General features: G+C 38.7%; 1 protein-coding gene across 2 annotated transcripts in view; it reads left to right on the forward strand.

Annotated features, from left to right (window-relative positions):
- Nucleotides 1-27,637, forward strand: part of Rbcn-3A (Rabconnectin-3A) — a 732,274-nt gene that overhangs the window by 482,828 nt on the left and 221,809 nt on the right. For both annotated transcript variants that reach the window (XM_067136957.2, XM_067136958.2), the window contains exons 41-43: nt 3,611-3,772; nt 14,988-15,220; nt 27,036-27,214. In XM_067136957.2, coding sequence (XP_066993058.2) covers nt 3,611-3,772; nt 14,988-15,220; nt 27,036-27,214 — 574 coding nt within the window. The remainder of the gene's footprint in view (nt 1-3,610; nt 3,773-14,987; nt 15,221-27,035; nt 27,215-27,637) is intronic.

Here is a 27,637-nt window from a genome sequence, read left to right on the forward strand (position 1 = left end):
CTTGCATTTGCATTTCCATCACCTCTTTTGGCATTCTTTCGTCACTCATTCGCTTCATGTGCCCAAACCATCTTAGTCAGCTCTTCTCTATTCTATCATTAATTTTTTCCACTCCAATTTCTTCCCGGATTTTCTCATTCCTTATTTTCTCTCTTCTGTTCTTCTGTATCGTACTCCTCAAGAACTTCATTTTGGCTGAATCGTATGTGGATCCAGAAGTTCCTTTCTCCTGAAGTTCGGTACTACATGTATGGTAACAGAGGACTAATATCTTCTCACATTACTTTCTGATGAAGTAGAGGAATATATCAAGCTGAATAGAAATTATTTCTTCATTTTTCTTTTCTTTTGCATCCTTCAGTCTCCTTATACCAATATTAACTCTTTAGAATGGAATAATTTTCTCTTAATTAGTTGGGGGATTGAGTAGGCAGAATAGCACATCATACTGGAAGTGTATACATTAATTCAAACAGTCATAACAGACAGATTCTGATGAATTTTAATAAAGTTTCCCCAATTTTCTGTTCAGCAACAGGTATATTAAAGACAGCAATCCTGCAATATTTTACAGTTAGTAATTAAGAACCCTTGGGTTTGTTTGTTTTTTTTTTTTTTTTTTTTTACAGTGGAACCTTGGATTGCAAGCATAATTCGTTCCGACAACATGCTTGTAATCCAAAGCGCCCGTATATCAAAGCAAGTTTTCCCACAAGAAACAATTGAACTGTGGATGATTCATCCACGACACAAAAATATTTATTCGCATACCATTTCTAAAACAAAATATAACGTAAAATAAATTAAAGTTCACTTTTCCTTACAATAGAATCGTTGTTGTGAGGGAGACAAGAGATGACATGAAAAGAGTTACTGTGTGGCACAAATTTCACTAACGGAATCACTGCTATCTGTTGGCCTACTGGTATTGTTTTCTTTTTGTGCAGCTTTAACGAGGAACCTTTTCAATGACTGTTGCTTTTACCTCTTTTGAGGATTTCACGAAAATGTGACATTGCATTGTCACTGAACAGATTCATTGCCCGCACTGCTACAGCCTTATTCCGGTGGTGATTTTCTAAAAAATTTTGCACCATTTCCCACATTTTGCACTTATCATCTGTAATTGGGACATCCTGTAGGTGATAAATAAATATATTGTATTATATTCTATTCTATTCTCAGTTGAAGTGAGAGATTCCATTGACTTTTCCTCCTCCTCCTCCTCTTCCCTGGACGAAATCTCCATAACTTCCTCCTGTTGTTCGCGATGCAGGTCCATCAATTAGTTGGTGGTCAGTTACTGGCTATGTTCTTCCACCAGCTCTTGAATGTCCACGTCATTCACCTCCAGCCCCATAGTCTTCCCTAAGGACACAATTTCATCAACAATCGGCGGCTCATTGTCACCAACAATCCCCTCAAAGTCACGTCCAAGAACATAGTCAGGCCATAGCTTTCCACAAGCGGAAGTGAGAGTTCTCTTGGTGACTCCATCCCAGGCTTTATCGACGATCTTTAGGCAGTTCACGATGGGGAAATGATTTCTCCCAAATTCTCGGAGGGTAAGGTTTGTTTCTTCGGTCACTTCGAAGCATCACTGAAATAGTGCTTTGGTGTATAGCTTCTTGAAGTTCGAAATGACTTGCTGATTCATAGGCTGGAGTAGTGGAGTAGTGTTGGGAGGAAGGAACTTAACCTTAATGAACTTGAATTCCTCCAGTAAGTCGTCCTCAAGGCCTCAAGGCCTGGAGGATGAGCAGGAGCATTGTCCATGACCAGCAAGACTTTGAACGGCAGATTATGTTCTGAAAGGTATTTCTTCACTACAGGACCAAAGACCTCGTTCATCCATTCAACAAACGAACAGGGGAGGGAAAAACGTAGGCACACGTGATGCTCGTATTGCGGAACCTCACTCACTTATCAAGTTACAATTATTTAAAATGTTTACTCATCTTGCAAAGCACTCGTAGACCAAGTTACTCGCATTCCAAGGTTTCACTGTACTTCTGTAATTGGGCCATATCGTTCAACACCAGCAACTCTAGAACTAATGTTTTACAGAAACTTAAATAATAACTAACTTATGTTGTAATGGTCCACCTTTTCAGTACTATATTATGCAATGTTTACATTAAATTTCTAACCTAGGAACTAGTTTCGGCCTTGGCTGGCCATCGTCAGTCATAATACAAAACTGTACACACACATCTAATGACTAAAACAAATGTATGAACATACACAAATGACGTAAAGGTATTGAAAGCATCTGGGATGAACTATGTGCACAACATGTAAAATATATGATGAATTTAAAATATGGCTCTAAAATCCTTAGATGCGTTGCATCATGTTAAAATGTTTCGTTAATACGCTTCCTGTTAAAATATCTTGATAAATGCTGAAAAGTTCCTCTGTTGGAAATTGTTAATGGTTGAGTAAGGACGGCGCAAAATGGTATAATTGAATAGCTGGCACATTCTTAGATTGCAGCTGGTAGAGATTCGTAGTTCATTGCAGTGTCCATGAAGTTTATTCCTATGATTGCAGAAAATTAACATAATTTCTATTAATTTCACTCTCAGAACGTTAAATTCTTCATTCACAAAAATGAACTTTTCTAATTATAACTAATTATCATTTATTTTTGAATCTATCGTGTGTGGATGGATGACAGTCAAAACTTAGTGATCGTAGGATACCAAAATGGCTTTCTAAGGGATCCTGATTAAATTTTCCTGTCAAAATGTAGCCATAATTGTTTTGCCACAAATATCAAACACTTCTAAAGAGCTATCTAAGGTAACTCTCAAGGACTCCAGTGTTCTTTGCGAAGGAAATGTATTTTGGGTATCTCCGAGGATATTCTGCCACTTCACTGAAGTTTTCTTTTTTGTTATATCTGAAGCCATCTTTTTCAGTGTCCAGTCAGTTAATTTATATCTGTTAGGTTCTTCAGTCTGCCGAAACTAATTTTGAGTAATAACTCTATAAACCACCTGAAAAAGAAAACATGTGGTAACAAGAGTATATTATACTTGAAAACGACACAATTGAATCGGTCATTTAAGAAAGGGCTCAATTCCACTTTTTTCCAAAAACGAGTTCTTGACCTGTATATGTTCGTACATGGTAGACACATCTATTCACTATGAAAGGAGCTTAATACCTCAATATTGTATTGGAAAATTAAGGTACATATTATGCAAATACTTTCTTAAGTTTTGATTTACAAGAGTGCTTTTCTTACAAAAGTTTGAATATTTAATGAAGATTGCTAGAACTAATCCCAAGGAAATATATTTGGCTTTTCATACAACTTTGTAACATGTATTTTATACCACCTTGGATACTAAAGGTGGCCAGGTCATAGTGCTAATAAACTACAGTGTCTTTGTTTGCCTTGGCCCTCGTATGAAATTATATTATGTAAGTCTTGTTCTGAAATTGTCATCTTTTGATTCAGTGTAAATTCCTGCTTGTAGATTGTGCTTGCTTTCTGTTGTATTTTTGTTTTGTTTTAACTCTTTCTTCTTTATTGTTTAAGCTTGCTGTTGTAATCTTGCTAATATTATTCTTTATTTCATGGTGTATCTATATAATAAAGAAGAAAATATCTTAGAAGCAAGCCAGGATCTGCGCGATTACAATACCACTCCTACATTCCGTACAGGGGATAAACCCACACTCCATGAAATTCTTATGGCAGAAAAAATTGATTTTGAAGCTAAAGTTCAGCGTGCTGCAAAACGTAAAAGATGGTTAAAAGGTAAGAAATCAGAGTCTTAATATTTTCTTAGAAAACTATTCACAGATTTTTTGCAGGATGTTCTTAGGTTACCTCGAACCCAGGATGAAGCAGGTTCTGCAGGGTTTTCCACATAAGCCTACTGTTCCCTAAAATCAGAAGGAGAAAAAAGAAGTTGTTACAACTTTTAATTTCACAGGCTATGTACGTTGAGCAATACTGAATAAATTGAGTATTTCAGTGTCCTATGCCCCTAGTGATTTCTGGTGGTGTCGTGGCCAAACTTTAGCATCTGTCACTTGCTGTGTGCCTTCAGGCATTGAATCAAGTAATCTTCAAAGTAATTGGCATTCCTTTTGATGGTTCTGATTCACACAGGAAACAGTCTATTATCTTACCTGAATACTCCCTTGAAAAGAATGTTGCATGTTAGTGCAGTAAACGTGATGAAATTCAATCTCCCAGACATCTCACCCCTTGTCATTTGTGTTCATGTATCCTGTCATCTATCTTGCCTTTAAAGAAACATGATTTGTCTAAAAAGACTGTATTGTTTCATTCATCATGCCACTCAAAGATCATTGCACCATTTCAGCCCAGTAGGCATGTGCTGGGGTGTCTGTGTTGGGCTGCAAAGGGGCTGATGTGCAAATATGCTAGACTATTATAAACAGTTATAAATTTTAACAGATGGTGTGAGAAAATATATAACAGTTTACAATAGAAAACCTTTTGTTACTTCCTCCTATTCAGTACATGCTGTATATACAGTATATCTTTAGAAGGAATGATTTTTAGCCAAACGTGTTTCAGTTCATCTTTGAACCATCTTCCGTGAATATATACTCGCATTAAAAGTTACATGAATTAATGTTGAATGAGTAACACTGAAAACAATGTGAAGGAGCATATAAAATCTGAGAAAAACGTGATATATTGTAAACTGTCAATAAGGAATAAAACTAATATCTCATAATGTGTAAAAGTACACCACAGTTAGACTAATATCGTTAGTGGTATTTCTTAATCAAACAGAGCCATGCTCCTGAAAAGATCTTCTCTCAATTTGGTCTACTTTTGACGACCTCATCCTTCTCTTCATATGATATGCCCTGCTTCTTACTATTCCCTGCAAATTGAGAACACAGTGGGCACATTGTACCTAGAGGCATTAAAATATCACAGCTGCGATGAATTCTAGGATAATAGAATGCCTTTATTTTGCACCTTTTTACAGTTTTTCTTTACATCTCATTGTTATTGCACCCTTTTTTCACTTTCCCCTCTGTGCCCAACCACCGCCGGCTCAGTGAACACTTCCGTGTGTACGAAGCCCAAGCGCTGTTCGTTATCACATATAACTGTTTGTATTAAAGGAGTTTAAACAAACTCCACTTGTTCATCATGTGATGTGGGGTTTAAAATACTTGCAAGAAAATACACTAGGTTGCAGTACCTGTTGGAAAATAGTTGTGTTGCGCGTAACCACATGTGATAATTAGTCACTGTCAGAGTCCATGAGTAAAGTGACAGCCAGCCAGCAAGCAATGATATTGTGGACATTTTGATCAATTCTGGGACTGTACTTGAATTATTATGATCCTGCTGATGCCTATGATGTACTGTATAACCATGTATTTTTTTTTCTTTTCAAATTTTTCATTTGTGCTATCAGTTTTCCTGTGCATGCAGGAATAAATTGTTTTTTTATTTTTGAAATGTACATTTTTCCAAAAATTGTTTTGGGAAGGTTCCTGATATTATGCTTAAAGAGAAAATACCTCTTTGGAAAAAGGTAGGATGATTCATTTACATAAACAGTGATTAATTTAAAAATATTTTGTTAAAAACCTGAATATAGCCATTTATATTTTATTATTAAAAATATCTAGTATCATCATACAAAGCACAACTTAAATGAGCTGTGTGGAAGATGCTAAAAGCCAGTTCATTATTGTGAATTACTGCTCTAAGCAAATACAGTATTATGGCCATAAATTGTATTTTCAGCAAAATATGAGTGATTTTTAATGAAAGTGTAATATGTTGACCTAGAATATGCTCCTGGAAATGTACTTGGATTGGTGAGTGGTACAAAATCTTGAATGTTTTAAAATCCAAAACCAGTGATCCAGTGGGCCAATTGCGGAAACAGTATTTAGATGTTGTTTACAGTTAAACAACGTCTAAGTATGGCTGCTGCATTGCAAAGATGTTATTTATCACTTAGCCACTGTCTAAAACTGATGTTCAACTGGCCATATTTAAACACTACCGAGAACACTGCTTAACCTCAAGTTTTAGGAGTCGATCACAATTAGGGGTTATGTACCAAGAAACATATGACAGAGGGGACAGTCCGGTAACTGTCATCTTGACTACAATTCTTGTCAACCTACATATTTTATTATATTTGGAATAATTTCCCTGGAATTACAGGTCACTTCGACTAGATCTATATCAGAATAACTTGTCCCAATCGTCAGAGGGCTGTCGCTTACATCTTCTGGGAGGGATTAATTTATTACATTTAATGCCAAGTAAGCACAAATAATAATGACACTAAAAAGTAGGTTGTGTGTGTTATTTTTTATTTTATTTTTGCAGATAATCGTCGTGCTACTTCAGGTAAGTTTTCGGAAATTATAAGATAGGAAAAAGCAAGGGCTGGGAAGGAAGAGCTGTAAAAATGGGGAAACCACGGAAAACAATCTTCAGGCCTGCTGATGCTGTATTTCGAGCGTATGATCTCTAGAACCAGTATAGTTGGTCCGTTATTGGTCATTGTAAATTTTCCAGCTAACTTATTCCTTTTGCCAGCGTTTCGTCCCTGTGTGCTAAGTTGAGTTCATCAGTTGGTAAATAGCACACTTATCAAGATGCATGGCTAGTGCATACCATGGAGGCCACTGCGTAGGCTGCTTCGAGCCACAGACAGTGCCCATGCACGCACCGACGAATTGCATTAGTCGCGACAAACAAAGAATTGCATGGAAGAAACTTCTATTTCCATTGAGTTTAAACGACGTCTAGCTAAACAGCAGCTGAACATTGGTTAAGCAATGGAAGATCATAATCGGCATAGACGTTCTTTAGGTAGACGTTGTCTAAGGCTTTAGTCATCATTTCTGCAATTGGCCCAATATGTCCAGGAACAAGAGTCTGACCTTTGTGATGTATAGAGGTACTAAAATGCCGTACTGCATGGTTCTGGACTCCCAACATGCTAGCATGTTGTGTGAGGTGACATTTGATTCATCTCAGTGAGTCCTGTACATATTCAGAGAAAAATGAGTAAAATTGTAAAGATTTGAGGAAATCATGGTGTTAAGTAGTGCAAAAATGTGTTTCTCTTGCAAAATGTCACAAAAGGAGGATAATAAATGGCCTCAAAGTTATCAAAAATATATTTGGGGGGCTAGATCGATTTGACAGAATTACAAAATGTCCAAGATCACCCTTGCCAAGCGTCAAAATGCTTATCATGAGTATCTCAAAAGTTACAGCGCCTGAGCCTCATGGAGCGAGTTCCACATTACTGGAGTTTCAGCCAAGCACATCTACTGCCCCAGTGGTGGAAAAATTTCAAATCCATACTAATTAATTATTTTATTTTGGTAATACAGTACCTATCACTCGGTACTATTCTATGTCAGAACTTGTGGCCGTGACCCTGCAATAGCCCATTCAATTTTTTTATTTATTGGAAGTAGTTTCAGACATACAAACAACACAGTTGGAAACTTTATCATGAAGTCAGCTGATATACTATAAACCACACGTGCACAACTGTGATCTTCAATTTCGTCCGCTGCAGACCACACTGACAGGGCATACGGTGGTCGTCCCTCGGAGAGGCAATTGCATATACCAATTGTTGTTTTTTAAATTACAGTAATCTCAGGTTGTCATTAAATTTAAACACGGAAGTTCACTTGATTTCTGTGTTTTACTGGGAAGGAATGAAGGGAGAAACTAATTTAAATGTATGAACAAAACACCATGCCTTTGTGGCTATAAATCACACCTTTTTTTCGTAGTGGCATGAGTTTTGTTAGTTTATCATTTCTTTTTTGGCAATACTATTGAAACTATTACTGGTCTAGTTATTGAACTGAACCTTGTAATTGATCAGGTTTTGTATGTCCATTTACATAGACCTAATATTTCACTCTCAGACAGACCTAATGAAATAGCAGAACAGGTTATAGCTCTTAAATGCTATTTCTTCAAATAATTAATGCTATAAAATGCTATTTTTAATATTTGTCTTGAATAGAAAAAAGTTAAAGCTAAAATTTCACACTTCTGATTATACCTTATTCACCAGGTAGGCTATCTGTAGGATGCATTGCATGTTATTCATGCAACCTCTGTCAAAGTGGCCGATGATTGTAAGGCTGTCTCACTCAAATATGTGGCATTCTCACCGCTTGTGACAATTTTGTGTGACTATTTCTAGCTAAATGCAGCCCTTGTAAGGCAGTCCCTCCGATGAGGGTGGGCGGCATCTGCCATGTGTAGGTAACTGCGTGTTATTGTGGTGGAGGATAGTGTTATGTGAGTTGCAGGGATGTTGGGGACAGTACAAACATCCAGCCCCCGAGCCATTGGAATTAACCAATGAAGGTTAAAATCCCAGACCCGGCCGGGAATCGAACCCAGGACCCTCTGAACCGAAGGCCAATGCACTGACCATTCAGCCAACGAGTCGGGCACTTGTGACAATCAACTGACTTTTCTCACAGAGCCAACAAAGGCACAAAGCCTTTATCATGGAATAACAAGGTTTGGTAGGTCTACAACTCTGCACTATCTAATTGGCCTAGATTCAGTATGTATGAATAAACCACACTGCAATATCAATCATTTTCCCAGTATTGCCCAACGTATGAAATCTGTGAAAATATCATAATGCATAACTTCTATTAGTCATCCTAATTTTAGCGAACAGTAGAGAGACAGAGGTTTTGTTTTTGTTTTTTCTTCTCACATTTATACTAACCTATCAAATAGATGTGCTGTTCTTTTTGAATAATCATATCCTCAATAGCAGACACTAGAAGATAATAGAGCATACAATAAAATATATAAGCTACAGCCTTAAGTCAAATCAGATTTTATGTGTAACTCTCTAAGAGGAAACTAATGCAATAGTCCATTTGTCTGAGGTTTTTTTAATGCAGCTTTGAATACTGTTCTTCAAGATGTTCTATTAGATCAGCTAACTAAAAATCCAGTAAATACAAAAGATGCTGAACTAGAATGCACCATATTAAAAAGCACCATCAAAGAGACATCAGAAAGTTATGATGTAAGGAAGAGAAAGGGTTCAATGATAATGAAGAGATTCAGAGTTTCATCAGTGCCAAGTGGGATACATACCTATATACCTTGCTCAAGATCCATGCTTTCAAAAGCTCAAACAAAAACACCGGAATGAAATAACGGAAAACAAAAGCAACTGATGGCAATAGAAGGCAGAGGTACTCTAAAGTCTGTCAGATGCCAGACCTACAGAACTTTTATGCTGGGAAAAAGGAGCTGTATGGTACTGTTCACTCATCTGGTACCATGAAAACCACTGACAATACTCCTTACTGACATCTGGGACATTTTGAGCCGCAGGAAAGAACACTTCAGCTTACTCATAAACGGCAGTTCTACTGCTGCTGAAGACTTCCTCCATTGTGTGCCATAGCATCCTCCACAGTCTTGGATGGCAGTTCCTCTAACTTTTCAGGAATTAAGCAAGATTCTTGATAGTCTGAAACCAAGAAAGCCATCTGGATATGACAACATTCCCATTGAGCTCATTCAAAGTGGAGGCTTACCTCTGAAAACCAGGCTCTTCTTCCTGATCCTTCTAATATGGGAAACCTGAAAGGTCCCTACCGACATCAAGAAGTCCACCATTGTAACCATCTCTGAGAAGGTAGTTCTTGAATCTGTGTTGATTTCATCCCTCCAGAGGCACTGTTGTTACGATCTTCTGTGCGAAACTACAGGAGAAGTGCAGAGAACAACAAAAGCCTTATTTTTAGTGTTGTTTTTTCTGGAAAGGGCCTTTGATACAATGCCCAGGGAAGCAATGTGGATGGTTTTAAGATGGTTTGATTGCCCTGGACACTTCGATGGACTGATCCAAGCACTCCATGATATATGTTTGTACAGGTGCTGTACCAGACTTAAACATCAGAAGAATTCCCCATCACTAATGGGCTTAAATAAGGTTGTATACATGCAGCAAGAGCCTCCGTGGCTCAGACGGCAGTGCGTCGGCCTCTCACCGCTGGATACCGTGGTTCAAATCCCGGTGACTCCATGTGAGATTTGTGCTGGACAAAGCGGAGGCGGGACAGGTTTTCTCCGGGTACTCCGGTTTTCCCTGTCATCTTTCATTCCAGCAACACACTCCATTATCATTTCATAGCATTTATCATTCATTAACAAATCACCTTGGGAGTGGCGACCCCATTGTAATAACAGCCTATATATGTTTCATTCATTACATGACCTGGTCAATGACTGGAAAACAGGTTGTAGGTTTTCATTTTCACATGCAGCAACACTCATTGTCTTGTACTTGGCTACTATGCTGTATGAAACATTGTGTGAGAACAATACAGGTGTGGTGGAACTTATCTATAGATTTGATGGAGTACTATTTAATCAAACCAGACTCCAATCAGAAAGGCTTACAAGTCTCACCCATGTAACTGAACTCCAGTATGCAGATGACATTGCTTCTCCAGCTCATACATCTGACTGGCTGCAGTTGTTAGTTAACTGCTTCAGGAGGGCATGTGCACAATTTGGCCTAATTGTCAACATTCCAAAAATGAAGGTACTCTCACAGCCTACTCCTGGAACTACCCTCCTGAATTTCAATATTTCCATCTCCAACATGCTTCTGAAATAAGTAGATCACTTCTTTCAATCAACTGCTAATTGGAGGACGACTTGGAAAACAGAATTCATGCTACCCAAGTAGCTTTTGGATGTCTCACCCATTGGGTCTATGAGTATACACCAAACTGATGGTGTATCGAACAGTCGTCATCTCCATCTTGCTCTGTGGATGTGTACTCTATATCACCATATCAAGAAAATAGAACACTTCCACCAACAGAAAGCTCACATCCATTATGAACATAAAATGGGGTGACTACACACCAAACACAACAATTCTTGAGATGGCAAAGGTGAGTAGTATAAAGGCTACCACCGTTGGTCACCAACTCTGATGGTTTCGGCATGAGCCGTGTATGAGGGACAACAGACTTCTTCGACAAACTCTATATAATGAACTTAATTCTACCGAGCAAGTGGCTGCGTGGTTTGGGTCAAGTAGCTACCAGCTTGCATTCGGGAGGTAGTAGATTCAAATCCCACTGTTAGCAGTCCTGAAGAGCGTTTTCCGTGATTTCACACCAGGCAAATGCTAGGACTGTGCCTTAATTAAGGCAATGGTCACTTCCTATCCCATCGTCGCCATAAGACCTATATGTTGATATACAGGGTCTTTTCTTTAGCATGCTCAGCAGCACCACTCAGAGCATGGCACGGCTGGCGCAACGACACTCGGTCGCTAGCCGGTATAATGCACGCTTTTTCTCCCCACTACTTACGGCAATTCACACTTATAGAAATCCATTTCTAGTGAAACTATTAGTCTAAAACCTACCTGGCATTACATTTGATGTTCAAAATGTTGTCCCTCAACTGTCAAACACGCCTGACACCTCGTAAATAGATTTGCAGATACTCGACGAATCTCAGCTCGTGTGATGTTCGAAATAACTTGTGTAATGTTTTCTTGTAGTTCTTCTCTTGTGTGAGGATTGTTCACATACACTTTTCCCTTCAGCATCCCCCACAGGTAATAATAATCACAGGGATTTAAATCAGGAGATCTAGGGGGATAATTAACCACACGATCTTCGAAAACTTCCTGTATTACCTCCATAGACCGATTAGCAGTGTGTGCCTTCGCATTATCTTGCATAAAATAACCATTACTCCTTTCTTCTTCTGTCAACTCTTGAAAGAAAGGTCTGAGAATGAGGTCTATATATCGATTAGCATTTATTGTTTCGCAGAAAAATATGGGCCCTATAATTCTGCGAGCACTTATTGTGCACAAACTCCTATTTTGTACATCATGAAGTGGATGGACATGCAGCTGGTGGGGATTTTCTGCACACCAGTAGAGATTATTTTGACTATTTACATAGCCACTTAAGTGTAGCCATGCTTCATCACTATAAAATAAAAGTTCTGGGTCAACATACCCATCGTGAACTGACTAAAGCAACCAGTTACAATACTGAACCCTAGCAAAACTGTCAGGTCCTCTTAAATATTGGACAGGGATGGGTTTGTACGGTTTTGCTTTTAACAGTTTTGTTGCTTTGTGGGCAGAAGATAATGACACATTAGCTCAGCGAGACGCAACAGGGATTTTGTTTGAGTTCTTTCCAAGAGACCTCATCTATGTACCGTACTCCAGTGGGGTGCGAGGATTCCAGGATATTTTCGAATGAATCAAAAGCAGCATTCTGTATAAGAAGAATATTTCGCATAGCACAACACAATGAATACACGCTGTTCTACTGTATAAATCACCTGTTAAACACACGATTAGTATTCCTACAGAAACTACGCTATTTTAAAGCGAACACATTGAACACGCTACCAATGCCGCAGATGAACTGAACTATTGCTGTGTGTGAAGCAATGGTTATCGCTATTGTACTGCATTAGATCATCTTAGCTGGTCATGAAGCAATATATCTCTCGGCAAATGAGTCACCCGGCCGTGCCATCGCCTTCCGTGCGTGTTCTCCTGACACACGGAGCAGGCCATAAAAAAGACCCTGTAGATGTTGATTCTCTTAGGGAACCTGAAATATTTGTCCCGAATGAGTAAATTTATAATACCAATATAAATGACCCATTATTGGACATTATAAATTTTCCAGCTAACTCATTCCTGGTTGCCAGCGTTTCGCCCCAGTATGTTAAGTTGGGCTCATCAGTTGGTAAATAGCACACCCACCAAGACGCATGGCTAGTGCATACGCGAGGAGGCCATTGCATAGGCTACTTAGAGCCATTAATGCGCTATGAGAGACTTTGTCTCATTACCAAAAATTGTTACCCAGCCATCAGGTTGATTTCCATAGGGAAATCAAATATTTCAGGTTCCCTATGGGAATCAACATCTATATCATCTGATGGCCAGGCAGGCATCAGTTTTTGGTAATGAGACAAAGTCTCTCATAGTGCATTGGCACTGCTGGTGGCTCTAAGTAGCCTACGCAGTGGCCTCCACGATATGCACTAGCCATGCGTCTTGGTGGGTGTGCTACTTACCAATTGATGAGCCCAACTTAGCACACTGGGGCGAAACGCTGGCAACCAGGAATGAGTTAGCTGGAAAATTTATAATGTCCCATAACGGACCATTTATACTGGTATTAAGACCTATCTGTGTCAGTGTGACGTAAAGCAAATTGTAAAAAAGAAAACATAAAACTTAGTACTGGTAGGTGACTTAATGATGCCCTTTGAAGCACTATAGCACTATAAGGTTCAACTCAAGAAGACTTTGAGGAGCATAGACATTGATCCATGTTGTTGATGTGCCTTTGCAGAAGTTTGTACTCACTGGCACACATTTACTATAGTTGCTGTTACATAATTTGAAAGTGAATGTTGAAAACAGGAAGAAGAGAAACATCAGAAATGTTGGCTCAGCCATGTCCTCCATGTTCCATTAAGTGCAATCAATATGGCTGCATGTTTCCTGACAGAATTGGTCTGCTAAGCCATCAAAGACATCTGCATAGAGCATGCAGATAGTGAAAGAATCGCAGGGTAGAAATTAATACTTGGGACAAAAGTATCAGCTGACGACGACTCTGATGGGCATTTGAATTATAGATAGCTGCGGTTTTGGCGAAATGGTGCTGTATTCAGCCCGGTAAATGTAATAGTACAGAGTGACACATGACTGTGATGTCGTTGGACCTCATACTGGCCATGTGAGTAATAGTTAAACATAGGACAGGCAAGACATGAGATTTCGGCATATTTGATGGCAGCCTGATTGTCTCCTGACATAGGGTCATTACATCTTTCAGGCACTAGGTTTTCCACTGGCCACCATGTCGAGGCCACCTTAAGTACGTGTATTCGGGGAAAACCTCTGCCGCCAGGGTCAACTCCCACGGTGTACAAGGTGTTCATTTCAGGGGGTTGCCATTGGCTAGCTCGGATAGTAAGAGCAGATTGATGGGTCACAGTGCAGCAGATCACCTGCAAATACAATGCTAGCTAACAGCAATGTGTGAGCAGCTGTGCCATCCAGAACCATTTCCTCCTATGGCGTACAGAAGCCATTTTCCAGTTAGGGGGAACTGTCTTCTCTGCACATCATAAGACACAAAGACTGAGATGGGCAAAGGAGCATTGCCATTGAAGTCTCAATAAAAGATCACCTGGACAGATGAGTCGAGGTACCAGGTGGTACACAGCGGTGTCGGGCAATGGATGCCTCTTGCTAGCTGGGTACTGTTCAGGTTGGTGATCATCTCCTTATGTGGAGATTATTCACATGAGGTAAAATGTGGCCCCTGATAAATCTGTCAATGCCTCTCACCAGTGAATAATACAGAGACTTGCTGTCAGATCATATTCACCCATTTTTTTCATCTTCAGCACTCTGTAGGAGACCTACACCTACACCAAGTATATTAACTCATCTGAATTATGGCCAATTGCTTCGATTAACACTCCATGGGCTTGAGGATGCTTGCCTTACGCCCAAGGTCATTTGACCTTAATCCTGTCGAGTACGTCTGGGATGTTATCGAGAGGAATGTGTGCACCCTGGATATTGTTCCAACAAATCTTCATGCATTATGGGAGGCTGTGTAGCAAACATGGATCAAGACAGTTTTCCAATACTTTCAGTGTCTTGTTGAGCCTATGCCACCCAACATCACTGCTGTCATTAGGGCAAAAGATGGTCCTACATGCTTCCTGCCAGGTATCTCCAATTCAGTTGCTCATCAGTGTATTATTATTATTATTATTATTATTATTATTATTATTATTATTATTATTATTATTATACAGGAGATAAATCTTTTTTCATTCTTGTTCTCCATTGTAACACAATAATGCAATTAGTTCTTTTTCAAGTTTTTATGACTGTGTTGTTTATCAGCAAATGAAACCTTACTGCGCACTCTCCTGAGCTACTGCAGTCTACATGGTGCTAGTGGTGGTGGACTTGCTTCTGTGCGTATGGAACTGGTACTTCTATTGCAAGAGTTACAGCAGGAGAAAACTCAGCAACAGTTGTTGTCACCATTGCCATTCCCTACCACATTACCTCTGCTGTCTGCTAGTGTGGCATGTAACAAGACTGTAGTAGCTGACCCTGTCCGACATCTTCAGGTTTGTTTGGATTCCTTAAAGACATGTTTGCTGTAATCATAACTTATTTCCATCTTCAAATGCTATGATTGTCTAAGATATCAAACAAAATTAGATTAAAAGAAAAGTTATTGAACTAGAGAGACAAAAAGAATATTAAGCATATTTACTAACAGAAAGATACAATATGAGTTGAATTTATATCAAATAAAATTGTTTCTATTGCAATTTTGACATGGTAAGTTGCTTTTCCTCTGTATATTTTCTAGTATTTCATAATATTCCATTCTATATACTAAAATATTCTAGCAGAATCATTTGAATTATCCTCATATCCTCCTCTTCAAATCTTGATTGTCAGTTCCAAGCAATTGTTTGACATTTTTCTATTCAAAATTTCCATCCTTGACTCTGCAAATATGCCTTACTATACTTTGAAATACCGTATAATCTTGAATACCACCTGCCATGGAATAAGACCTGCGCCCTTATTTTGAAAGAACAAAATTTAAAAAAAAAAAAAGTGAAGTCAAAATTATTTACAATCTTTATTAACACACATCAAATGATTAGAAAATACAAATAAAAGTAAACAAACATTTCCAGAACGATATCCAACGAGTTCATTAATAATCGTAATCATCATCAGTAGCAATTTCGGAACTTTCATCACCATCACCTTCCCACAAAATGTCGTCATCGCTGCCACCCATAGCATTAGAAATGGTACATTTCCTATAGCTCTTCCATATGAGGTCGCCAGGGATACGATTCCATGCCGCCACAATCCACAAACACAGCAGCTGAACTTCCGGGCGCTGAATGCGACCAGTTGGTGTCTGTATGTGATTATCAGCCACCATCCATTCTGTATAGAGCTGTTTCAAGGCTGTTTTAAATGGACGGTTCACACAGACATCCAGTGGCTGTAGCATAGATGTCATCCCGCCTGGAATGACTGCTAGGTCGGTTTTCCCATCCTTGATATGAGTGCCTGTTGTGTGGCCGCGGTAACTGTCGAGAACAAGAAAGCTCTTTTGTCCTAATAATGCACCAGGGCGACATTGCCAGACACTCTTTACCCAGTCTTCCACAAGTGAACAGTCCATCCAGCCGGAGTTCTGAGATCTGACGATAACACCAGCGGGTAGATTTTTAGGAAGCATCTTTCGCTTGAGAACAATGTACGGCGCAATTTGGTTCCGTCGGTGAGAATACACAACATTACCTTACACCGTTGTTTTTCATTACCTCCTGTTCTATTGGTAACACTTTTCGCACCCTTAACAATCACAGTCCTGTCCACTGGGATTTCAAAGTAGAGTGGCGTCTAATCTGCATTGCCAGTTTGGGAAAGCAAATATGCATTTTCCTTCCGCAACCAAATTATGTGATGCTGAAAGGACAATAACTTCTCATCATTGGCACCAGGAAGACGCTGTGAAATTGATGTACGCCTTCATACACTCAACCCATTTCTTTTATAAAAGTTACAAACCCATCCTCGGCTTGCGTTGAACCATTCCAATGAAAGTTCCTTTGCGATCTCTAATGCTTTTAGCTGACACATTTCAGTTGACACACCATATCCCAATTCCTGCCTTTCTGTCACATATTTATTAAGATATTTTTTTGTTTTCAATTTCTGGAAACTGTACACTCAGTCCACAAAAAGCTCTATGATCACCACTACAGTTAACAGCATATTTTTCTTCTTTCTCCAATCGCGAATACACTACTCGTCGATATCGTATTTCCTACCGGCGGCACGATTTCCAATAATTTCGGCTTCCCGAACTACTTTCAGTTTCTCACTCGCAGTGAAAGATCGCAAACACTTTGTAAAATTCATATTGATACTCAGAGAATGTGCGTGAGATTGACGCCAAGCGTGAAACTAGCGTATACTGAGAGCGGAGAGAGCATTGTTGCCAAGCCACGCTGGTGGTGATGCCCGATTTACGCACATTCGGAAAGATAAATTTCCCAAAATTTTAAATAAGATCCGCACCCAATTTTGGAAGCGGTATTTTCGAAAAGAAAAAAAACGTTTGGGTGGTATTCGAGATTATACGCTATGTCTATACCACCTCTAACAGATTTCTCATACATACTCAGTAAGACTGGGAATTAGCATCATTTGAAGATATAGATCTTGAATTCCAATGGGATGTTTGTTTTTCAGTGCCATGTAGTATATTAAGTCGTAAGGTGCCTATCTCTTTCCCCTAGGCTGTATTTAACTACATTTACTAGACTGCTCAGTGACACAGAATGTTAGACAGTTTCTCTACATTCACAGGTGCACCAGGCACTTAGTGTTTGTATATGAAACCAGGTAGTTGCACACTGGTCCTTGGTAGCTAAAGATTAAAGTTCTTGAGTAAAAGTAGATCTTTGCATCATATCCTGTAAATGCTTTATTGTGAACATGGAAGTTCTTGAATAAAAGTAGATCTTTCCATCATATCCTGTAAATGCTTTATTGTGAACATGGTGGCCATCTCGTATTTGAGAGCAGTCCAGAATGGCTCTCAAAACAATTATGGAATTCTGGATATGCTATTCCTCCAAGTTGTTAAGTAAATGCCCCAAACAAATACGAATCAGATGGGTACAAATCCAGACTACACCTACTGTAGAAGAACTTGCAAGTATTACTCATTGCAATCTGTTGTCACTGCTTAGCCTCTGTCCTCACAAATGGTTTATCCAGCTTCTTCTATATAATCTGTCATTCTTGAATTGTGCATTTCAAGCATATTTTGTTTGTTTGTTTTTCAACTGTTTCCAAAACTAAGTGGTGTTTATTTTTAAACCATCTCTTGCACATAGATTTAGGTGTTCCATTTCTATTTGTTCCTGTCACCAAAACAATGTGGGCATTTTTACTCAAGTCTTCCTACTTACGCATTCAGATCACCAATTACATTCTTCTTCAACATTTCCTGTCTGTGAGGCATAACCTAAATGATCATCAGTTCTCTCAAATTTAAACATTCATTTTGAAAATTATCTTATTCATATAGACCACCTGGTCCACAATCTCTCTCAGTACAATACCTACATAATACTTCACATTTTATACCCTAAATTGTCTCACTGCTGTAACTTTTTATTTTTTCTCTCTTAAACGGGGATACATGTATTATTCTTCTTCTCCATCATATTGAATAGTACTGATATTGGTCAATAATTCATTGACATTTTAGGTGATGGAATGAATATCATTATAATAATGAAGACCATTCAATAAGTGCCATTTGATCAAAAATTACAGACTAAAACAACTTACTTCATCTGATAAGCCTTCCTGAGATGGAAACGGTTTTTGTTTTTTAGAGGCCCTTTTGTTGGAAATTCTTCAGTACTAACAAATGGGGTAAATTTGCTTGTACTAGTAACTCATTTTGATTTCTTACCCCTCTCCAGCATGTATTGCAAGAGATTAAACCCACAAATTATTACCAGCATTGGTCTGCTAAGCAATAGAAAAATATAATGAAGTTTGTGTATACCATAGTTCCTCATGTATTAGACCTCCCTGATTTTGGAGACAAAGAAAATTAGAAACAATAAAGTCTACATATAAGAACCTCGAACATAATTCATCAAAGAAGAACGTTGATTCATACTACAGCTCTGATGACATCACACAAATTTGTGAATAGTTTCGTCCGTCCATAATGAATAGATTCCCAGTACCGCCAGAGATTTAAGAATGGCATGAAGTTTGATATACGGTAAAATGGTACATGCAGATAATCTCCGTTGGGTGCGAGCCTAAAAAGAGCTGCATCACATAGTGATGACAACACAAGTTTACTTTAGTTAAGAAATTTTAATGGTTGCTGCTATTAATATATTGTAGCAGGTGGGATCATTAACACAGTGATTGTTTAATATATTGTAACTCAGGCCAAAATGGGTAATTTTTGGAGAGAAGTAGGTTAGTGGGAGGAATTAAGACAAGAATTGTGTCTGTGTATTCACCATGTGAGTGTGCAGATGAGGATGAAGTTGACAAGTTTTATGAAGCATTGAGTGACATCGTGGTCAGGGTCAACAGCAAGGATAGAATAGTGCTAATGGGCGATTTCAATGCAAGAGTTGGGAATAGAACTGAAGGATACGAAAGGGTGATCGGTAAATGTGGGGAAGATATGGAAGCTAATGGGTATGGGAAGCGTTTGCTGGACTTCTGTGCTAGTATGGGTTTAGCTGTTACGAATACATTCTTCAAGCATAAGGCTATTCACCGCTACACATGGGAGGCTAGGGGTACCAGATCCATAATAGACTATATCTTAACAGACTTTGAATTCAGGAAATCTGTTAGGAATGTAAGAGGGGATTTTTCGATGATACAGACCACTATCTGATCTGTAGTGAACTAAGTATCTCTAGGCCTAGGGTAGAGAAAGTGAAATCTGTCTGCAAACGTATAAGGGTAGAAAATCTCCAGGACGAGGAAATTAGACAGAAGTACATGTATATGATTAGTGATAAGTTTCGAACAGTAGACAGTAAGCAGGTTCAGGATATAGAAAGTGAATGGGTGGCATACAGGGATGCTGTCGTAGAAACAGCAAGGGAATGCCTAGGAACAACTGTGTGTAAATATGGGAAAAGGCGAACATCTTGGTGGAATGATGAAGTGAGAGCAGCCTGTAAACGTAAAAAGAAGGCTTATCAGAAATGGCTCCAAACAAGGGCCGAGGCAGACAGGGATTTGTACGTAGATTAAAGAAACAGAGCGAAACAAATAGTTGTTGAATCCAAAAAGAAGTCATGGGAAGATTTTGGTAATAACCTGGAAAGGCTAGGTCAAGCAGCAGGGAAACCTTTCTGGACAGTAATAAAAACTCTTAGGAAGGGTGGAAAAAAGGAAATGAACAGTGTTTTGAGTAATTCAGGTGAACTCATAATAGACCCCAGGGAATCACTGGAGAGGTGGAGGGAATATTTTGAACATCTTCTCAATGTAAAAGGAAATCATCATGGTGGTGTTGCAAACAGCCAAGCTCATGGGGAGGAGGAAAATGATGTTGGTGAAATTATGCTTGAGGAAGTGGAAAGGATAGTCAATAAACTCCATTGTCATAAGGCAGCAGGAATAGATGAAATTAGACCTGAAATGGTGAAGTATAGTGGGAAGGCAGGGATGAAATGGCTTCATAGTCTAGTAAAATTAGCGTGGAGTGTTGGTAAGGTACCTTCAGATTGGACAAAAGCAGTAATTGCACCTATCTACAAGCAAGGAAACAGGAAGGATTGCAACAACTATCGAGGTATCTCATTGATTAGTATACCAGGCAAAGTATTCACTGGCATCTTGGAAGGGAGGGTGCGATCAGTCGTTGAGAGGAAGTTGGATGAAAACCAGTGTGGTTTCAGACCACAGAGAGGCTGTCAGGATCACATTTTCAGTATGCACCTGGTAATTGAAAAATGCTACGAGAGGAATAGGCAGTTGTGTTTATGTTTCGTAGATCTAGAGAAAGCATATGACAGGGTACCGAGGGAAAAGATGTTCGCCATACTGGGGGACTATGGAATTAAAGGTAGATTATTGAAATCAATCAAAGGCATTTATGTTGACAATTGGGCTTCAGTGAGAATTGATGGTAGAATGAGTTCTTGGTTCAGGGTACTTACAGGAGTTAGACAAGGCTGTAATCTTTCACCTTTGCTGTTCATAGTTTACATGGATCATCTGCTGAAAGGTATAAAATGGCAGGGAGGGATTCAGTTAGGTGGAAATATAGTAAGCAGTTTGGCCTATGCTGATGACTTGGTCTTAATGGCAGACTGTGCCGAAAGCCTGCAGTCTAATATCTTGGAACTTGAAAATAGGTGCAATGAGTATGGTATGAAAATTAGCCTCTCGAAGACTAAATTGATGTCAGTAGGTAAGAAATTCAACAGAATTGAATGTCAGATTGGTGATACAAAGCTAAAACAGGTCGATAATTTCAAGTATTTAGGTTGTGTGTTCTCCCAGGATGGTAATATAGTAAGTGAGATTGAATCAAGGTGTAGTAAAGCTAATGCAGTGAGCTCGCAGTTGCGATCAGCAGTATTCTGTAAGAAGAAAGTCAGCTCCCAGACGAAACTATCTTTATATCGGTCTGTTTTCAGACCAACTTTGCTTTACGGGAGCGAAAGCTGGGTGGACTCAGGATATCTTATTCATAAGTTAGAAGTAACAGAGATGAAAGTAGCAAGAATGATTGCTGGTACAAACAGGTGGGAACAATGGCAGGAGGGTACTCGGAATGAGGAGATAAAGGCTAATTTAGGAATTAACTCGATGGATGAAGCTGTACGCATAAACCGGCTTCGGTGGTGGGGTCATGTGAGGCGAATGGAGGAGGATAGGTTACCTAGGAGAATAATGGACTCTGTTATGGTGGGTAAGAGAAGTAGGGGGAGACCAAGACGATGATGGTTAGACTCGGTTTCTAACGATTTAAAGATAAGAGGTATAGAACTAAATGAGGCCACAACACTAGTTGCAAATCGAGGATTGTGGCGACGTTTAGTAAATTCTCAGAGGCTTGCAGACTGAACGCTGAAAGGCATAACAGTCTATAATGATAATGTATGTATGTATGTATGTATGTATGTATGTATGTATGTATGTATGTATGTATGTATGTATGTGTGTATGTAGTAGGTTTAGAAAGTTATAAAAACAATTCAATCATAACAATTGTTTTACTTGTCAACTCACCTGATGATGATGATGATGATGATGATGATAATGTTATTGGATTTATGTCCTAACTATTTCCACTACTACTACTTCAATTTTCGGAATCGCTAAACAAAACATACTATGCATTAATAGAAAAATAGAGACAACGAACATCCAAATTTAAACATTATGTTAATAAAATGCCACAAGCTTTCCTTTTTTTCTTTTTTTTCCATGGAACTTTTCTCACTATCTGGACACTTGATAGCATACCTGACCTGAACAGTGCAGTCAATCTCAGTTACAGCTGTTTAGGTAAATCCTGATGTGATAAATGTATTTGTAGCAGGTGATCTGAACCTGCCAAATGATGTTAACTGAGAAGGGAATGCGAACAACAGGAAACATGAACAACACATGGTGAATAAGTTATTATGGGAAGGACAGCTGAATCAGAAAGTGATGGAACCAACGAGAGAGAAAAATATTCTAGGCATGGTGTTGATAAAACCAGATAAGCTTTATAGGGAAACCGAAGTGATAGATAGTATAAGTGACCATGAAGCTGTCTTTGTTAGAGTTAAAAACAAATGTGTTAGAAAGGAATGTCATATAAGTAAGGCTATTAGTACCATATAGTTGATAAGAGGGAAATGGGGACATGTTTACAAAGCCTGTATGATCAGTGGAAAATGGTAAATAAAAATGTAAACAGTCTATGGGATGAATTTAAAGCAATTGTTGAGGAGTGTGAAAACAGATATATACCTTTAAAAGTCGTAATAAATAGTAAGGGCCTATTACATTATAACAGGGAAGTAAAGATATTAAAAAGGAAGTGCAGATTAGAAAGAAATAGTTAGGAATGGTTGTAGGAATAAGGAGAGATTGAAGGAGCTCACTTGAAAATTAAATTCAGCAAAAAAATCAGCTAAGGATAACATGATGGCAAACATAATTGCCAGCCATATGAATTTTAAGGAGCAATGGAGGGATATGTATAGGTACTTTAAGGCAGAAACAGGTTCCAGGAAGGACATTCCGTGGTTCATTAATGGAGAAGGAGTGATTGAGTGAGTGAGTGGACCTCCAGAAGACAGAAGTATTCAGTCAGCAATATATAAAGGTAGTTGGATATAAAGATAATTTTCTGTTAGAGGAGGTGACTAATAGTGGCGAAATACAAAATTTACCTATGGTAATGAAGACATTTATAAAAAGATACAGAAGTTGAAAGCTAGAAAGGTACTTAGGATTGATAAGATTTATGAGGATATATTAAAGGCTCTGGGTTGGGATATAGTGTCACATCTGAAATACTTATTTCATTACTGTTTGCATGAAGAAGCGATACCAAATGAATGGAGAGTTGCAATAGTAGCCCCAGTGTACAAGGGAAAGAGTGACAAACATAAAGCAGATAATTACAGGCCAGTCAGTCCGGCTCCATGGCTAAATGGTTAGCGTGCTAGCCTTTGGCCACAGGAGTCCTGGGTTCGATTCCTGGCAGGGTCTGGAATTTTAACCATAATTAGTTAATTCCGCTGGCACTGGAGCTGGGTGTATATGTCATTTTCATCATCATTTCATTCTCATCACGACGCGCGGGTCGCCTACGGGCGTCAAATGAAAAGACCTGCATCTGGCGAGCCGAACTTGTCCTTGGGGCACTTCCGGCACTAAAAGCCATACGCCATTTCATTTTTACAGGCCAGTCAGCTTGACAAGTTTTGTTTGTAAGCTCTGGGAAAGCATTCTTTCTGATTATATTAGACACATTTGTGAAATTACTAATTGGTTTCTTAGAAGTGAAGCTTCCACAGTGTGTAGAATTATTTAGTTATTTTTCTGCGTTGAACTGTGTTGTTGTTTTCTATACATTCCGTACAGTTTGCCGACGTTTTGAATACATTGCAGTATTCTTTGTCAAGGCAACTGAAATACCCTTACTCGATCCAAGGTAATCAGTCTCCCAGGCAGTAATCACACTATGAGAGTGGTTCTTGACCTTGGCCTTGTATATCCTACCCTTTCTGGCTGACGTAAGCCCCCTTACCTGCGCTGTTATGTAATTAGAGGTTTGTCCTGCGTGTTTATGTTGAGTTCTGTATGTCTTTGTCTTATGACAAACTGTACGGAATGTACAAAAAACAATTCAACCTGGAAGAACAACTAAATAATTACTAACTGGTTTCATAGAAGGCAGTTCAGATTTAAGAAATGTTATTCCAGTGAAGCTCAACTTGTAGGATTCCAGCGATATATATGAGATATTTTAGATTCAGGAGGTCAAATGGACTGTATCACTATTGACTTATCCAAGGCTTTTTATAGGGTAGATCATGGAAGATTACTGATGAAAATTAGGGCTGTTGGACTAGACAATAGTGTGGTTGAATGGGTGGCTACATTTCTAGAAAATAGAACTCGGATAATTAGAGTAGGTGAAGCGTTATCTGATCCCATAGTCATTAAGGGCGGGGGGGTCATGCAGGGCAGTATTATTGGACCTTTATGTTTTCTTATATATATAAAAATTATAAGAGTAAAAAACTGGAATCACAGATAAGGCTATTTGCAGGTGATGTTGTACTGTATAGAGTAGTAAATGAGTTGCAGGATAGTGAGCAACTGTAGGGGGACTTAAACAATGTTGTGATATGGACAGCACATAATGATATGAACGTAAATGGGATGATATGTCAAGTTGTAAGTTTTACCAAGAGGAAAAGTCCTCTCAGTTTTAATTATTGTGTTGATGGGGTGATGAAATGGCATATGTCTTTTAGTGCCCCGGGAGTGTCCGAGGACAAGTTCGGCTCGCCGGATGCAGGTCTTTTGATTTGACTCCCATAGGCGACCTGCACATCGTGATGATGAAATGATGATGAAGACGACACATACACACAGCCCCCGTGCCAGCGGAATTAACCAGTTATGGTTAAAATTCCAGACCCTGACGTGAATCGAACCCGGGACTTCTGTGGCCAAAGGTCAGCGTGCTAACCATGGAGCCGGATGATGGGGTGATAAAACACTGTAACTACCTAGGTGTTAATATAAGTAATGATCTTCATTGGGGAAATCATACTAATGATGTTAAAGGCTACAGATCTCTTCACAGATCTTTTCACATGGTTATGAGAGTATTTAGAGCTTGTAGTAAGGATGTAAAGGAGAGGGCGTATAAGTTTGGTAAGACCGCAGTTAGAGCATGGCTCCAGTGTATGGGATTCTCACCAGCAGTACTTGATAGGAGAACTGGGAAACATTCGAAGGAAAGCAGCATGGTTTGTTCTGGGTGATTTCTTACTAAGTAGTAGTGTTACGAGAATATTGCAAACCTTGGGCTGGGAAGACTTGGGAGTAAGGAGGTATGTTTCGAACGGTCAGTGGAGAGATGGCATGGAATGATATAAGTAGACGATTAAGCTTGAGTGAAGCTTTCACAAGTAGGAAAGATCATAGTATGAAGATAAAATTGGAATTAAAGGGGACAAATCGGGGCAAACATTCATTTATAGGACAAGGAAAAAATAAGAGAGTGGATTAAATTATCAAGGGAAATGTTCAATAAATTTCCATGTTCTCTGAAAATGTTTAAGAAAAAAAGTTAAATAAGCAACTAATAGGGAATCTGCCACCTGGGCAACAGCCCTAAATGCAGAACATTAATTAATGATTGATGGACGGATGGACGGTAGAGGACAAGGACTTTAAAATAAAGGTCTGGCTTTTAACAGCTGCAGTTAACCTAAGAATGCTTCCAGTCACTATGTATTACATTCGAAAATACAACTCGTAACATATGCTAGCGATCAGCTGGTGGGTTAGCACGCTTTCTACAGCATGTCTTTCTTCGGAAGGGGTGGCTTCTGCTTCACATACACCCACTGGGAATAACAGAGACTCTCTCCAGAAATCATTTGTGAATAGATTCTCACTATTTGAACTCTATAATTGGGAACATAACTTTTTAAAGTTTCAAAAAGACTGAATCCCACTCTTGATGGCAGTGAAGATTACGTCATTTGGAATGACAACAACACCGGTAGCAGGGAAGTTGGCAGCACAACATGATGATAATTGAAACTAAAGCAATGATTAAGTTTACTATGTGATAGACATGCTACTCAACTGGCAGACAAATGATTAACCATTATGTTCTTTAGTATTAGGCCCAATATTGGATAATACGATAAATAAAACTGTATGTCCAACCCTTATTCCTTTTTTCTCCAGGGTCGAGTATGAAGTGAGAGGAATCTTTGTAGGGAGTTCTTATGACTGGATGCCCTTCCTGACATCAGCCTCATCAGAGGAGTTAATGAAATGAAACAAATTACATGATATAAGAGTAACTAAAATAGACTATATTTACTGTATATGTAGGCTTAAAAGTCATTTGTTCACCATTTATTGCCTTCTTTATTTTTTAAATTTAGAAATGCTGCCCTCAAAAGAAGGTAGCCAGTAAGACTCCAAATACAGTCACAAATTGGTTAAAGAATAGAATAGAATAGAATACATACATGTACAATTTATAGTTCTTTATACCCAGAAGTCACTGAACAAAATGGGAGACTATTGCATATTGGACACCCCCCCTCCTGCTTCACATAAACCAACTGGGAATAACAGAGACTATCTCCAGAAATCATTTGCGAATAGATCCTCACTGTTTGATCTCTATAATCGGGAACATAACTATTTTTCAAAGTTTCAAATTTTTGCGGCTATAAAAGCGGAAATAAGGGAAACTAATATGCGAGGAAATACAGTATCTCATTAAATTCTAATTGAAGGAAAAGAGCCTAGTTTACTGAGCAACTTCAGCTGTAGCTTTGATATGTTAAGCTCTCAAAAGTACTGCATTATGCAGAGACATGTTTTTTAATTTATTTTTTTTAAATATAGATTTAACTTAATAAATCATACATCAGCTTTTCTGCAAAAACTGCAAAATCGTTGAGCGTATGAACAAGATATGTAAATTTTGATCAATTGACACTTACAAAATCATTTTAATTATTGTTTCAGTTCTTTTTTATCAGGAGAAATTCTCTCTGGAATAAAATTTAATATTGTGTGACTAACATAGATGATGCATCATCATAGTAGATTTTACTGTTTCAGTCCCAGACTCATGACATGCTGCAGACCATTGTGGAGTTACGTAATCCTCCAATGCCTTCTCGAACACTGTGCTGGAGTGAGGTATTTGTACTACGAGACCTTGCAATTGCGTTATCAGCCTGCATCTACCAATCTCTCTGTGATTCTGATACATTCAGTGTCAAACAACAATCTGATAGGTACATAATATTTTTCAAAAAATCTTATTGGGTATTCTGTTGTTTATAACAGGCGTTCACCTGTGTAATACTTTTTTAATTAAATAACAGTATGGCTAATTGTAGTTATTAGCTTTATGTTTAAGAGAAGTCAGTAAATCCCTTCTTTGACATAAAACCTTTCAAGACATTAGTAAAGAAGCTTCTTGTGTTCCATATCGTCGTGTCTGGCTCCTTGGCTGAATGGTCACAATAGTCTCCTTCGGTTCAGAGGACCCTGAGTTTGATTCCCGGCAGGGTCGGATATTTTAACCTTAAATGGTTAATTCCCTTAGCTTTGGGGCTGGGTGTTTGTACTGTCCCCAACATCTTTGCAACTCGCATATCACACCTAGCACTACAATAACACACAGTTTCCTTACACGGCAGATGCCGCCCACCTTC

This window comes from Anabrus simplex, chromosome 1, assembly GCF_040414725.1.
Source record: "Anabrus simplex isolate iqAnaSimp1 chromosome 1, ASM4041472v1, whole genome shotgun sequence".
Lineage (NCBI taxonomy): Eukaryota > Metazoa > Arthropoda > Insecta > Orthoptera > Tettigoniidae > Anabrus > Anabrus simplex.